Below are 15,817 nucleotides of genomic sequence, written 5' to 3'. Positions count from 1 at the left end.
AACCACTTTATAATAGATTATAATACTTAGTTGGATAACCCATTCACTTAACTTTACAGGTTGTAAAATGTTTTTAGTTCCTGTTGCTTTAACTATCATATTAATTCTACTGGATGGAAAGTTCTCACCCGATTACAGTATTGCTTTTTCTTGATAAGACGAAGATGAGTTAGTATATTTTTCTCCACAATATTTATATTGTTCATCTGACATTTTGGTGTATCAAATGTGTATGAAGTGCATCATCTTTTCATGACATTCATGACAACAAACACAGAAAGGCGATGTTCATAAAGTTTAGTCATTTATTATTTACTCAAAATGATTTATGTTGTGTCAGCTGTATACTGGAGATGATTTGGATTTCATCTCTTTACAGGTATTTACAAATAAACTTTGCTCTGTATTGGGTCTGTATCTTCAGGGGCTTCCAGAAATTTAAAGAAAGCAAAATAACAAGGTAGAACATTGTTGAACAGAACCATGACACAAGAGATGTTTTGACCATTCAGGAGAGCACCATGTTCTTGAATTCTGTCAGAAAGGAAACAAAGCAGTGTCATTTAACTGAATATAAATTGTTCTCGTTTTTTTTAATTAAAAACAAATTGTTCTAAGTATATGACAATACTATGTTTCTACAGTACATGAATTTGCCATGCTTTAGCATTAAACCATAAAACCAGAGATATCATTTGTAAGCTATTTAGATGATGTTTTGGAAGATGCCTTTACACGAAGTTACAAATATTTAGTCATCTTAAGATTGCTACAAATTTTACATTGTCCCACTGAGGAAATGTTTTCATATCATTCCAAGTAGACCCTTTTTAGGAAGACAAGAATGATTAATTATCTAATTAACCATGAATAACCATTTTTCTATGAGTGTAATAAACACCAATTATACTTACCTTCAGCTCCAATCTTGCCATCACCATCATCATCACCTGCTGATAGTAAGGCCTTAATCTCTTTATCGGTCAACACACGGGCACCAGATGTAAACCTCTGCAGGAAGAATCTACAGAGAAAATTAAAATAAGTGACTCATTCTTAACAGTATCTACACATTAAATTTGATATACAGACAGGTGAAAATTTAAGGCTTGATTTTTCTTGGCCCCCTTAGAGAGAGGCGTCGCTGTTAATCAATTCAAAGTTATTCTAGCTCATATTATCTTTGCACTATTCTTATGAATGCCTTATGAAAACTGGGTGTTCTTTTCCAGTCTTGCCCTGTTCACATCCACAGACCAAGAGAGCTCACTTAATGATTTGATGACTATGAAAATCCTGATCTTAACCCAATTAAATACCTTTAAGACATTTTGGTATTAAACAGTGCTCTCCAACACCATCATCAAAACACCAAGTCATGGTAGTAATAATGTTTCCATATCTCCAGGACACATCCAGAGGCTTTCAGGGAATTGATTCAGTGGTCCACTGAAGATTTCTGGTGGGTCATGTTAGCCCAAAACCTAATTAAGCACTTTATAAAACACTAAAGAAATGAACTGTCATCATTTGTTTTTAGCCTTATTCTGTTAAGCTGTGGAAAGTCGTGAATTGAGAAGAAATTCAAACCTGTAGGTCGGATTTAAAGAGCACTTAGGGAAATGTTTTGTAAAGTCTTGTGTTTTACTGATTAAAGAGTAAAATTTACGTTTACAATTGTCACGTTCCTGTTCAGTTTTTTTTAATCATTTTCCAGATGTTTTAAATGAAATGAGTCAGTACACGAGCCAAACGTATAAATGTTTTTCCAATTCACGTGTGAAAATAGTGTAAAAATAAGTCTTGTTCTTACTTGAGCTCATCCTCCTCGATGAAGCCGTTGCCATCGTCGTCGATAAGGCCGAAGACAGTCTTTATTTCCTGGGGACTTTTTTTGGAGAGACCACACAGCTGGAAGAACTTCTTGTGGTTGAAGGACTCTGGTGCTATGAAGAAGGAAAAAAGAAAGACGGTAAGTAAGTGAATAAAACAAACAAACAAATAAATGCAGACTAACCTACATAATATAATAATAATAATAAGAATAAGAATAATAATCATAATAATAATAATAATAATAATAATAATTCTGTTATCTTTAAAAAAGTGTAGATCTGCAGATGAGCTATGAAAAAATGATTGAGTGTATTGAGTTCAGCGAGGACGCCTGTGTTTATGCGTATTCCCACTGCACTCATCACAGGTTGTTATCGAATTGAAAGAGCCGGCTAAATGATACGGCCTGTGGAAAATCGATACCTTGGCAGTCCTTGATAGCGCTGTCGATGGCATCAGCGGAAAGGATGGACGTGAGCGACATAATCCTGAGAAATAAACCGTGTAAATAATTAACACCGTTCCAAAAAAAAAAAAAAAAGGCAGTAAACATTTTATAAATCATTAGCTAGAAATCCAGTGCTGTCAGTAATGCTCATCAAATCATCTAACGTGTGACATGACACAGTGTTTACAGGTTGCAATAAACATTAAAAACACACCGACTTTCAACAAAATAGTTACAAATAATAATAATAATTTAAGAATTTTTAAAATCTCTAAAAGTTTTTGAAAGTTTTAAAAAGCTCCCTAAAGACTGAAGCAGTGTGTATTAGTATGTGCAATATTATTAAGCAAGCAGAACAAAAGTTGACTGTGTTATAAAAGCTAAAATACAGAAACATTTGAAAGTATTTTCTGAAACTTCAGAAAAAATTTAACATCAATCTGAAATGCATCCTAGTTTGAATTTAACGCATAGCAGTAACTTTTCAACAAAAAGTTTGTACAAATCTGATGAGTGCAGAATGCGTTGTTGTTACTTACCCGTTTAGGTTGGAGTGTGGTGGATGCTAGAGATGGTGGTAATGTTGTGTGGTGAGCAACCTATGCCTAGGAGGGATTTATATAGGGCTGATCACAGGGACAATGGGCCACTCTTAAGTTACCTGTCTGTCGATCGAATTCTTACAGGCAGGCCCGGCTCAAATTTCTTGGGTAACTAATTATCTATTACTATTTATATCCGCCCAGGGGCAGAATGCTGATAGGCTGATTCCTAGTCTATCATGACCTTGTAGAATAGAGAATGACATAAGCTCTGTGCTGAGGTCTGTGGTCTGCAGGTCTTCCCTCCTCGTGCCTTCCCTTCACACCGCCCCTGTTCACTTTATACCAATGCACAATGAATAAAAAATTACACTGCTTTTAAATACATTAGTAAGAGATTTAGATTTTAAAGGCATTATGTTAAAGATTTAACAAGGTAATTCAACATGAGTGCAAACTTAATAATGACTTGGATACTATTGGAGTAAGATAAACACACTAAAATTAGGCTGTTAGTGTTGTTGCAGTTTTATTTTTTTACATGGTGCCTTTTTATTCTCAAGTCTAATATTATGATTATCAACCTATTGTTGATATGAAGTGTAGTTAATAATGCAAAAAAAATATTATATGCAACAAAATAATAATCTCTCTCTCTCTCTCTCTCTCTCTCTCTCTCTCTCTCGCTCTCTTACGCACACAAATATATGCACACATGCAAACATTACGGATACACACACAGACACTGCATTTGTTAATCAAAAAAAGTCACGCCACTTTATCCATCTAATCACACATTCCCGACGATGGTAAACCCTGTCATTTCTTCAGTTCCTTGATGATTCGGGGATAAAAATTTCACCTCTTTTTACTAGTGAGCATATGTAATATATAATTCGCATATAAACGCATATAGCAAAACCTTGCACAAGCGAGTAATATATATTTAATTGCTGTTCTTCAAAAACGCGCGTGTGTGTGTGTGCGTGAGAATGTGTGTGTGCGTGTGAGTATGAGTGCGTGTGCGCACGCGTGTGTGTGTGTGTGTGTGAGTGCTTTAATTTGTTTTTATTTGTATTTCATATCATTATAACATTAATATAACTGTGGGTTAAATCAGGACATTGATTCAAACGCTGTCTTCAAACATAATTATGGGGTTAAATCTAAAAGAATTGCAAATGCAACATCCCATATCTCTCAATGAGCATTTCTTTTCTCTTCTTTTCTTTTCTTTTCTTTTCTTTTCTTTTCTTTTCTTTTCTTTTCTTTTTATTTACTTGCTTTATTCACTTATTTGTTTGTTTGCTTGTTTTTCATGAAGGGTGTAATTAAATTTGACTGTAGTTTGTATTTGTTTCTGCCATCAGCAATGTAAGAGAATATAATTGGATATACCAGCTTGTCCATAATATAACAAGATTTCCTAGCTTTAAGAAAAGCTGGAAATTTACAGTCACCTAAGTTTTGTCCTGGAGAACTGACATCATCAGTGTAACTTGAAGTTTGTCCTGAATTGCAGAGCTTAGAGCATCCTGTTCTGAGGTTCCAGAAAGAGAAACTCAAGAGACTGGCACACTTAGACGTAAAAGAATTAGATGAGGACACTGGATCCAGCAGGGCTTCTTATCACCCTCTAGCCATGATGTCATGCGTACATGTGTATCAGGTACCTCATATCCGGTAGCTCAGAGCATCTCCCATTGTCCAGGAGCCAATTTTTTTTATTGGTTTCTCCTCCTGCTTTCTCACATGCGAGTCCTCTTAAGCAGCGCTTGGTGACTGCATGATGGTTTCTAACTATCCTATTAGAGCCGGAGCTGAACTCTGCAGGTAAGTTGTTCTGCAGGTGAAATGTTGGGCACCCCGCTGTATCCGCGTTACAACAGTACCATTCATTAGGAAATACCGACATCTAGTGGTCATCTTAAGCACCTACAGGGTTTTATCCTGTAAAATAACTGCAGTACTGATTGCTGCACAATGCTCGTTTGAACAAAATGCCTAGAAGTCAGCTGTCTGTTATTATTATTATTATTATTATTATTATTATTATTATTATTATTATTATTATTATTATTATTATTATTAATGTATGTATGTATGTATGTATGTATGTATGTATGTATGTATGTATGTATGTATGTATGTATGTATGTATGTATGTAAACAACAACAATTAACTGAAAATTGACTTATTATCAAAGGACTAAATTTCAAATTCAAATTTTATTCATCACATTAACAATTTATTTATTAATTTAAAAAAAACAATTAATTAATTTTTTTTTTTTTACAATTGTTTGTGTATAAAAGAAATCAAGATAAAATTTCAAAAGTATTTAAAATACTTTAAAAAACATGATCAGTGGAAGGACAAATAAAAAAACAACAAATAAAGGTTTGCTTTAGCAAATTACAAATCAACCAGGGTTTGTATTGGGTGTGTATTTAACTTGGTAATCTTATGAGGTTACTGGATAAGTACATTTGTAGTAGATGAGAAGTCATGATGCATTGAATATATTCAATCCGATGAATATTTTTAGCCAAGAGACAAAGAGACAATTGCAGCAGTAAAGGCAAGTTAATCAGATACAAGCTTCGTTCAAGAGAACAACAAGCCCAAGTAATTAGCCCATTACCCATTTTGATAAAATCTGACACAGTTTGATCTAATTTTATCTTTACATTAGCGTATATTATTTCTGGAGCACTTTTTCAGGCAATGACTTTGTGGGGTTTTTTTGTATGTGTCATTGAACACCTGCAACCAACAGTTAAACTTTAAGCACTATGATGATAATTGTGGTGATGATGATAGTGACAACTAAGGAACATGATGATAAGTTCTCGCATTAGCTTTCAGTGAACTGATGATGGTGATGATGATGATGATGATGATGGTGGTGATGGTGAGAGCTTCAGGAGATGAGTGATTATGCTAATAAAGAAGACCATGATGATCTACCAATAAACTACAGTAATGCACTAAACTATTAGTAGTGTACTGATGATGAAGGAGATGACGCTTATGCTGATGTGGATGAGTTTGATTTTATAAAGGTTAATAAAATTGATGCTGCTGCTGCTGCTGCTGATTTTCTCTCTATAAACTACACTAAAATATTACTATATTATAGTCGGTGCAGTAGGACTAATGAGGATGGTAACAGTGAAGATAAGTGAGTTGGTGTGGTCAAGGCAGATGGTAGTGATGATAATGAGGATGATGATGTACGCTAATTGTGACATATACGTTATAAGCTAAATTACATGCTTTCTGTTTTCTTGATGTAAATAGTGTGTTATAAGGGAATATATACACTAGAGGAATGGACAAAAGTCAATATTGCAAAAGAATGTTTATTCTTTTCTTATCGTCCTTTCCCGTAAAAGTGCATCAGATTTTACAGTAAGCAAAATTCATATTTAAGACAGGATACACAGCCGCGCTACATTCACAATCATCATTTTGGACAGTGTGTGCTGAATGGGAGGAAACTTCTCATAAGCATCGGTATAAAAATTATTTATAGTCAGATGAACATGGGAGATCTTGGGCAAACTTGTTCCTTCAGAGCGAGAAGTAGTGTTTGTTGGTCAGAAGCATTTTATGCCTTAACCAGGCTAGCAAACTCTGCAAAAAGCAAAAAAAAAAAAAAAAAAGTAAATGATTAATGATGCATTCAATTACTAAAATTATTGTGATGCCTGTAAATATAATAAAAAGTATTTACCATCAGCTCCAATCTTGCCGTCACCGTCGGTGTCTCCAGCCTTGAGGAAAGTCTTGGTCTCGGCGTCGGTGAGTGCCCTTGCGTTTGCTTTGAAGTTCTGCAGGAACAGTCTGCAGATGAAGTATTATTGTATTTGTTATTAGTGTTACTTTGCATTATTGTAGCTAAAAGATGTAACTTTCAGTACATTACTGCAAACTAATAAATTAATTTCTCTTTACTTCAGTTCATCCTCCTCAATGAAGCCACTCTTGTCCTGATCAATGATGGCGAAAGCCTTCTTGACGTCATCGGCAGACTTGCCAGTCAGACCAACCTTGACAAAGAAGGCCTTGTGGTTGAATGAGCCATCGGCTGTGTACAACAAACAAACGAACAAACAAAAAAACAAATTATAATAAAAATGATTATTATTATTGTTAGTAGTAGCAGTAGTATTGTTGTTGTTGTAATAAATAATATATAGTATAATATGATTAAGCTACATAAGTAGTCTATACCTTTGCATGCATCCAGGGCTGCAGTGATGTCAGCATCGTTGAGGACACCAGCGAATGCCATCTTTAGCTAAGTAAAGGAAGACAAATATTAACATTAACATCATAATGACGTCACAAAAAACATCCTAATTAATATGCATATCATATCAGTGAGTCTGAGTCTGGCCATGATGGCATCCTCTTAACCCAAAGCAATGCATATTCCATTTGGTGTCATAGGTTGCACCATCCAGTTTTATTTTACTTGTTTTATTCACTCTATAACAGTTATTTTCTGTCACCAGCTCAGTGAAGCAATCAAGTCGACTCAAGACAGCACAAAGTAACAGCTGGAAAGCTATTGCATGCCACATCCAGGTCACATGGCCATCATTAGGATGCTAGATCAAATCCAGTGGTCTATGTCCAACAGTATATGGGACGATGTGGTCCTAATCACAAGGTGAAGATATTCTCTTTTATGTCCATGGTAAGTCCAGTGGTAAGGGTTTAGAAGCAGTGCATTAAAAAGAAATAATCAGATAGGCTTTGATAAGGGCATATTGCAAATGCATTGCAGGTCCTGTGTTAGGGTTTCTCTCTCTCTCTTTCTCTCTCTTCCATGTTGTCCCATGCAAACTCACCTCTTTCGTCTTTTGGTGTTGAGCTGTAGATTCTCAAAGACTGGAGCAAACTGCAGTGAACCCCGACCCATCGCTCTCAACTTTATATACTGTCACACAGTCCAAATATGAGGCCTAATGTAACAGTCACCCAATAGAAGAAGGCTGGTGCACTTGAAACGTGTCCAGCAGACAGACCACACTATATTTAACTCGATCAAGGAAAGGAAGACGCTTAAATGGTGAGTTGAAAAAAAGAGGTCTGTAAAGTCCTGCAATGCTAATAATATACGCTGCTGAGCCGCATGAAACAGCGCTGGTGTGAAGTTCATGTATGGATAACAGTGTGAGCACATAGGGCTCAGCTCAGGTCTCCAATACGAAACTCACTAGTGCCTTGCTGCAAGTTATCTTCAAGACTGTGTTAAGGTATGCAATGCAGCTTTATCTTAACACTGACAGCCTTTTTTTGTTTGTTTGTTTGTTTGGTTTTTTTTCTTCTTCACATTTTAGCAGTCCACATTTTGGAAGAAGAATAGTTTTCCTTGCTCTAAAATTCATAATTGCTTTTAATAATAACAATAATAATAACAACAACAACAACAACAACAACAATTATTATTATTATTATTATTATTATTATTATTATTATCAATATTATTATTATTATTATTATTATTATTATTATTATTATTATTATTATTACTATTATTATTATTGATCAAATAATGATTTAACGAGCATATGTAATAATAATCTGTATCACTTTGTGCATATCCAGTTATCTAACTGTGACATGTGACTACATGACTTTATTAATAAGACTGACTTGCAAATTAATAAAATTTTTGGATCCTTCAAGTGTTCTTCATTTCCTATTCTAGTGCAAATGTATTACAATTTTTTCTATTTATATTTCTCAAAGTGTTCTTTAAAAAAATGTATTTCCTCCAGCAAACTCAATCTGGAAGATGGAAAAGTCATTAAATTTAGTAGAATCTGAGAAAATAATTTGGATTCAATGATGTTTACCACAGCAGAGGGCAGCAATATTCCACCTGACCAATATGGCAAGCTATCCATACTAACATTGCAGGTAACTGGATAGTGTTGCTGTGTGTATGTGAAAAACTATCCTTTGTAAATCCCTTGCAGTGCATCCCCCCAAAAAATCTTTTCTGGGCCTTCCCTTGGTTCCCTTGCTTCCCTAAAGTATCATGTCTGGCTTTTTCTTTAAGAGCTGCACTACCCTGAATGTTTTTTTTTATAAGTACACTTGCACCTATAAAAAAATGGAAGTCAATTTGTCTTGCATTTGAAAAGAAGCAGGAAAAAAAGAAGTTACACCAATTACATTTATTCCTTGTTTTTCACTCTTCCCCAGAAGTGCATGAGACATTTGCACAAGCCAACATGTCCAGATAATGTGAACAATACACTTTAAGGACAATTTCAAGTAGAAGTCAGTTCATAAATAACATATAAAAAATATGATCTTAGGTTAGATGAGCAGTAGCATGAGATCTGGTTCCGTGAACAGAGAAGGGTCTTGGTCAGATGGAAATTTAAGCCTTTACAAGAGCAGCAAACTCTGTGAGATAAAATGGAGATAAAACTACCATTAGTGAATTCTACACAACGATTCCCTTCATAGGTATACTGAAAGTATATTTTCAAATGTTCAAGCTCAGTGCTAATTATAATATTTATATCTTAGGCCCAGGCTAGCCAGTGTCTTTGTATTTTAGTATACTTCATATAAATATTTACCAACTAGTTAATGAACTCAGTACATTACTGAAGTTTTCTATGTCATGCGAGTGGTGCGTCAGTGTGTATCAAATTACCGTCAGCTCCGATCTTGCCATCACCATCACTGTCACCAGCAGCAAGGAAGGTCTTGGTTTCTTTGTCAGTCAGTGCCCTGGCACCGCTCTTGAAGTTCTGCAGGAACAGCCTGTAAAAAATAGTATAGATGCTTAGTCATTTCATTCATGAATCTAAAAACATGTCAGTTCTTTGGGTAATTAAAGAATAATCAATTGCTGTTAAGATTGATTTCTTACTTCAGCTCATCCTCCTCAATGAAGCCACTGTTGTCCTGGTCAATGATGCTGAAAGCCTTCTTGACATCATCAGCAGTCTTGGCAGACAGACCAACCTTGGCAAAGAAAGCCTTGTAGTCGAAGCTGTCAGGAGCTGGAGATTAAGACAATAAGATCTTAATTTATGCACACACAAACACACTATGGCCTGTCGAGAAACTATACAATTCCTGCAGTGATATAAAAAAAATTTGTTGTACTACAGTTTTTTTTACAAATTTCATTTGTTGTACTACAGTTTTCTGTGTTTAAATGTTGAAATATTTAGATTTGTAGTTATGTAGTTTATAGTATAAATTTCAGTCTTACCCTCGCAGGCAGCAAGGGCAGCGTTCACATCAGCATCAGCCAGCACTCCAGCAAAGGCCATTTTCACTGATCAAGCTGCACAAAAAAGACAGGACGTTATTGTGATGTCTTGCATCAGCTCAGAATGAATAAAATGCCTGGTGTAATATCTAACAAATTGTATTTCTTACTCTGCTTATTTAGACTGTCTATGTAACCAAATGCCCTCTCTTGTCCTTGTACGCGCAGTGAGAATTTCTAATGAAGTCATACTTTTTAGGTCATAAAAAGAGCTTCACAGATTTTATATTTAGTTCAGTAGTTTGCAATTACAGCTGGATCTTATGCATGCAGCTTAGTCTGTAACAGGTCAAGTGACAGGCTCTAATAAACATTAGCCTTAGTATTATATGGGTCTACCTGGTGTAAAAATAAATGGGAGATAGAACTGTATAATACTAAGGACACAAAATAAAAAGATTATGCAATGGCATGCACATGGGCCTTGAAAGTTTTCCTTGGTGGTGATTTCCTTCCATCACAGATGCCTCCACAGATGTCTCATGTGCAAGAAAAGTCCATCTTTTTCTGACAGGCCAGCACTAATGTAGAAACTCCTCAATCACTAGAATGTATTCCCCAAAAAAGCTGTCCATTGCCATTTTTTAATAGCTTGCCATTTGTAAACCACCAAAAATCCTAAACCCTCTGTATCCTGAAGACTCTTTGAACGCTGCTTTGATTTTCTTGTCCATAAGTAAAAGTGGCAGAGTTCTCATCTCACTCACCTTGTGCTTCTCTAAGGCGAGTGAAAAAGCAGAGGAAGTCGGGGTGTGTCCCTACGATCTCTTCCAGGCCAGTTTATATACTCTCAACCCTCACCATTTACAGGGCCTCAGTAATGGATACTGCCTATAGACCTTGCGAATAGTTTTGAAAAAATGTGTCTAGTAGTCAAAGTTGGACTATTTTTAACGCTCTCAGGCAATGTTGTGAAACATGTGTAGGCCTCCTCCTTTAACATAGCACTCACACGCTGTTAGCACTCACACGCTCGCAACACACAGTGTTTACTAATCATTATCAACATGTAAATGTTTTATTTAATTTTCATTTCTTATAATCCAACCAGAGACATAACACAGCTGCTAACTTTAAAAAAACAAACAAAAGTTTGTCATTGTGTTTGTGCCACTTTTGTAAATTGATGATATTTCTGTCAAACACTGGTATTTATAATATTTTATAATTAAAGGCCCACAATATATCAATTTATCAACAATACTATGACCAATAAATACATTAATTAATTAAAAAATCTATTCATTATTGACAAAAGCCCCCAAAAAATGTAAATTGTAGAATGCAAAACGGGCCTCATACTGCAATAGGTATCACAAAATAATAATAGGTGGCTCTAAAACCTGTATGCAATCAATCAATTTGTAAGGAATAAATCAAATAACTTTAATTTGTGTAGTATTTTTAATAGTAGATGTAACAGACTTGATGTAGAGTTAGATGTAGATCCCGAGTCAGAAGTCATGGGGAAGTCATGGCCTGATGGTTAGAGAGTCTGACTCCTAAACCTAAGGTTGTGGGTTCGAGTCTCGAGCTGGCCATGACTGAGGTGCCCTTGAGCAAGGCACCAAACCCCCCCACAACTGCTCCCCGGGCACCGCAGCATACATGGCTGCCCACTGCTCCGGGTGTGTGTGTTTCTTGAAAGGAGCCAGATTTAAATATTCAGATTTTTATTTTTTTAGTACCCAACCTATATTCAAAACCACTGCTAAATAACGGCAAAAATAAATTTACCATTTGTACCAGTTTGTGTTGGTATTTTTTTGTCAAAACACTGGCCTTATGTATCGCATTGTAGTGTTAAAATATGTATGAGCAAATGATTCCCAAAAGCCTAAATTGATGTGAACATTAACTGAAGCTCTTGATCTCTATCTACATGCGTTTTTGCCTTGTGCTGCTGCCACATGATTGGTTGATTCGATAAAAATCTATAAATGTGCAGGTGTCCAGGTTATCTTAATAATGTGGATGGTGAGTGTATGTAAGTGTCTCTAAAGCAAACTTTTGTCTGTTTAAATTAGATTTGGTCTTTTCAAGAGGAGAGAAAAACAATAAGAGCTACAGAATGGTCCCCATACTGTATAGGACTTGTAACGTTGTCTATAAATAACCTGAACAACAAAAAAAAAACAAAAAAAACAGTTCATTGGTGTATAAATAAAGAAGACACAAAATGTGAAGTACTATATTTTATTAGTTCAATCAATCATTAAAGACAATATTTTAAATTCAGCTATCAGTCTGATCGTTACAACTGAACATTCTCATTCTCATTACATAAGTAAGAAATAAGTAAGAAATATTCTAGGCAGATAATTCATCATTTCAGTTTAGCAGCAGACAGAATTCTGAAAAAAAAGAAGAAGAAAGATTCATATTAGTCCTATTAGGAGTTGAAGGTGAAATAAGCAAATATAAAAGGGTTTATAATATATTGATCATTTACATTTTCTGCCTCAAAAGCCACAGCAAAAACAAACATCATAATTGCTGGAGATGAACCAGGCTTTATTTAATCTTAATTAATGACCATAAAAATTGAATCAAGCTAGGCTAGTTTGTCAGACCTCCTAAAACCTCCCATAATTTGCACCCTGATAATAATGTTATTCAATATATTTCCAGTTTCTGGTGCAGAACAAGACTATAAATGTCAGCTGGAAAAAAATCTGTTTTGTGGGTTGCTTAATCATAAAGAACTAGTATAAAATTAACAAACAATTTTAGTTCTTCTCAACCTTTTACTGACATTATATCAGTGACAGTGATGTTAGTTACATTATATCAGTGAGTTTGATGATATTTATTAAATGAAATGACTTTGGGACATGACATTAGCAGTCATTGTGAAAGCCAAGTTACTGCTCCTCCAACTTCCTGTTCGTAGAACAGTTTTTATCAAATGAGGTTTTACCTTGCATCCCAATTTTTCCATCTCCATCACAGTCTGCAGCAGCTAGGAAAGCTTTGGTCTCAGCATCTGTCAGCTCTCTGGCTTCTTCCATGAAGTTCTGGAGAAAGAATCTTAAAAAGCAAGAAATCTAATGTTAAGGATGTTCCATTATAACAACAAAAATATAAGATTAAAGATTAATGGAAAATATAGATAGACAATGTGATTTTTAAATTACCCAAGTACCAGGAACAGGTGGACCATTATTATGGGCAAACAAGTGTAATGTCTTACTTGAGCTCCTCTTCCTCAATAAAGCCGCTCTTGTCTTGGTCAAGGACTTTAAACACCTTCTGACTATCTATGTTTGATTTGCCGAGGAGCCCCACTTGTTCAAAGAAGGACTTGTGACAGAAAGTGCCTGGATCTGTGGAGAGATAACAGCAGTGAAAGACAGACAGACTTTTTAAGATATGTTGGGCTCATTTAACTCCTCACCTTCATAGCCAAGCCTAATTTTATTCATCTCTCTCTCATTCTGCCACTATCTATCTATCTATCTATCTATCTATCTATCTATCTATCTATCTATCTATCTATCTATCTATCTGTATACGTATACTTATGCCTCTGAATACTCGTGTTATGCTGTGCATCATTTCATCTTTTTCTGAAGCAGACAGAATTGTCAGATGAATAATTAAGAGCAGGTGGGATTTGAGGTCGGGCTTAAACTGTTCTTGAACACTCAGCACAATCACAGGTAACTAGCTAGTAACAGCTCCCCAGCCCCCTGGCTGCATGGTTGCTTGGATTTAACCAGCTCCCATCTCCTGTGCATAGACCCTAGGGAGTTTCTGTGTATCTGTGTGGATACCTAAATGTAGTTTGAATTTATTTATGTAGCAGCTGCTGTATTAGTCTATGTGATGTATTGCGGTGGTTTGTATATATTTTTATAGGTATTGTATTCTTAAAAAGACCTTGGCAAGCCTCAACTGCTGCGGAGATGTCCTCTTCTTTCAAAATCCCTGCAAATGCCATGCTTGTTTCCGTCTGAAAGGAGGGTGAAAATACAATTTCAGGAGTATGCATACACAGTGTATTCTCACATATATCTAATAATACAGCATCTAACCCACGAGTAGATAACATGGCTATAGATTCTATTCTATTCTATAGATTTCTATTTTGATTTTGTGCATTTATTTTGGATGATAATTTGTCAGATAATACAGACATTAGCTTCAATGGAGAATTGTCGAAATGGCCTACGTTAGCCACTGCATAATGAAGTAATATTAACATTAGCACATTTTAGTCAATACTAAAGTGTAAGAAACTGTTAAGCACTAACCTTCAGATTCTGGATGAATGAATGCGTCTCTTCAAAGCAGTCGTGCTCCTCGTTACCCACTGCGACACTGTGAACACTGACAGTCAACACAACTGGAGATGTGTGTTCTCAACCCCAAAGGAGATCTTCTTGAAAAAAACACCTCCCTTCTCATTAGTGAATGATTTCTAACAAGTATTGTTGTTATTGGCCAGCTGTTTTACCACTGAGTTTAATAATACTCTATTATTGTCAGGGACAACTACAGATTGCTAGATAACGACATAATTACAGATTGCTTATAAGGCTAAAAGAGAATTAAATTAACTGTTTCTGCAAACAAATAAATGAAATTAAAATAAACCGCATCTATAATGCAAACACATAAGCCATAAATCATTTAAAATGATTCATTTAAATAAAGAATTAGACGTATTTGAGTGTATAACGTCATACACATTGACTTCCGTTACATTCGCCAGTGTTTGTAGTATATATTATGTATTTTATTAATAATAAATTATACTAGAATTTTGTTGAATATCCAACATTACACTCTGAAAGGGCTCCTTTGAATACAGAGAGGAGAAGTATACATTTCTACAGTTTTGTGTTTGTTATTTATTATACATTTTTTTCAGAGCTGATATCCACATCAGATTATACACATAATGGTTTTTAACTTACATATGAACACTTATTACAGTGGTTAGCATGTTTGATTTAGCATGCTAAATTGTCCGTAGTGCAAATGGTTGTGTTTGAGTTTGTGCCCTGCATTCGGTTGGTACCCCGTTCAGGGTGTCCCCCTTTGAGCTCTCTCAGTCCTCTGGGATAGACTCCAGGCTCCCTGCATCCTGGACAAGAAAATGGATGAATGGACACTTATACATATGAACAAAAAAGTATGCATTCTTACGTATAAGCACAAGATATTTTAAAATGAATGAAGCTGCACCTTATAACAGTCTTACAGATGTACTTGCAATTTCAAAATCCTAAAAGCTTGATAAATGAGGCCCATCGAGTGCAAAGGTTTTGGATAGGTTTTTAGCATGGTTGTTTTTATAGACATTCCTAATATCACAGGTAACAATGGTCAAATAGTGTAAGATATAATAATAAATAGTCAAACTGGTCAGTTATAAAGCTTGCATCTTATTTCCTCAATGCTCAAATAAACATTCTCTAATAATGTACATGGCACGATATAAGGGATTTTATCTTCCTATTAGCTTCTGTATATTCTTAGATGTTATATTACATTATATATAAATGCAGTTACTGATATACTGTAAGTCTTTAGGGTGGAGTGCTTATTAAATTCAAGAGGGAGAGAAAAATAAAGACTTCTGAAAGACTAACTTTTTATAGCTGCTGTAACGTAAGTGATAAAAGGAATCAAGTGGCCATTCAACAACGTTAAATGCAATTAAAAAT

The 15,817-nt window shown here is 35.2% G+C and overlaps 4 protein-coding genes across 4 annotated transcripts; all 4 read right to left on the bottom strand.

Annotated features, from left to right (window-relative positions):
* Nucleotides 1–291: 291 nt before the first annotated feature.
* pvalb8 (parvalbumin 8) lies at nucleotides 292–2,977 on the bottom strand. Its single transcript, XM_060892126.1, has 5 exons — nucleotides 2,824–2,977; nucleotides 2,260–2,324; nucleotides 1,814–1,946; nucleotides 915–1,024; nucleotides 292–534 (listed from the first exon to the last, which is right to left on the bottom strand). Exons 2-5 carry the CDS (start codon nucleotides 2,318–2,320, stop codon nucleotides 509–511), a joined length of 330 nt encoding a protein of 109 aa, XP_060748109.1. The 5' UTR covers nucleotides 2,321–2,324; nucleotides 2,824–2,977; the 3' UTR covers nucleotides 292–508.
* A 3,195-nt stretch (nucleotides 2,978–6,172) lies between these two features.
* pvalb4 (parvalbumin 4) lies at nucleotides 6,173–7,782 on the bottom strand. Its single transcript, XM_060892230.1, has 5 exons — nucleotides 7,690–7,782; nucleotides 7,067–7,133; nucleotides 6,788–6,920; nucleotides 6,567–6,676; nucleotides 6,173–6,466 (listed from the first exon to the last, which is right to left on the bottom strand). Exons 2-5 carry the CDS (start codon nucleotides 7,125–7,127, stop codon nucleotides 6,441–6,443), a joined length of 330 nt encoding a protein of 109 aa, XP_060748213.1. The 5' UTR covers nucleotides 7,128–7,133; nucleotides 7,690–7,782; the 3' UTR covers nucleotides 6,173–6,440.
* Nucleotides 7,783–9,009: 1,227 nt separating this feature from the next.
* pvalb1 (parvalbumin 1) lies at nucleotides 9,010–10,890 on the bottom strand. The gene is made up of 5 exons (XM_060892127.1): nucleotides 10,850–10,890; nucleotides 10,083–10,157; nucleotides 9,735–9,867; nucleotides 9,516–9,625; nucleotides 9,010–9,259 (listed from the first exon to the last, which is right to left on the bottom strand). Exons 2-5 carry the CDS (start codon nucleotides 10,141–10,143, stop codon nucleotides 9,234–9,236), a joined length of 330 nt encoding a protein of 109 aa, XP_060748110.1. The 5' UTR covers nucleotides 10,144–10,157; nucleotides 10,850–10,890; the 3' UTR covers nucleotides 9,010–9,233.
* Nucleotides 10,891–12,324: 1,434 nt separating this feature from the next.
* LOC132860848 (parvalbumin-2-like) lies at nucleotides 12,325–15,179 on the bottom strand. The gene is made up of 6 exons (XM_060892125.1): nucleotides 15,065–15,179; nucleotides 14,399–14,474; nucleotides 14,025–14,097; nucleotides 13,336–13,468; nucleotides 13,063–13,172; nucleotides 12,325–12,496 (listed from the first exon to the last, which is right to left on the bottom strand). The coding sequence occupies exons 1-6, from the start codon at nucleotides 15,091–15,093 to the stop codon at nucleotides 12,474–12,476; spliced, it is 444 nt and encodes a 147-aa protein (XP_060748108.1). The 5' UTR covers nucleotides 15,094–15,179; the 3' UTR covers nucleotides 12,325–12,473.
* Nucleotides 15,180–15,817: the final 638 nt, after the last annotated feature.

The sequence above is a fragment of the Tachysurus vachellii genome, chromosome 18 (assembly GCF_030014155.1).
Source record: "Tachysurus vachellii isolate PV-2020 chromosome 18, HZAU_Pvac_v1, whole genome shotgun sequence".
Taxonomy (NCBI): domain Eukaryota; kingdom Metazoa; phylum Chordata; class Actinopteri; order Siluriformes; family Bagridae; genus Tachysurus; species Tachysurus vachellii.
This window is presented reverse-complemented; position numbering and strand designations above follow the sequence as displayed.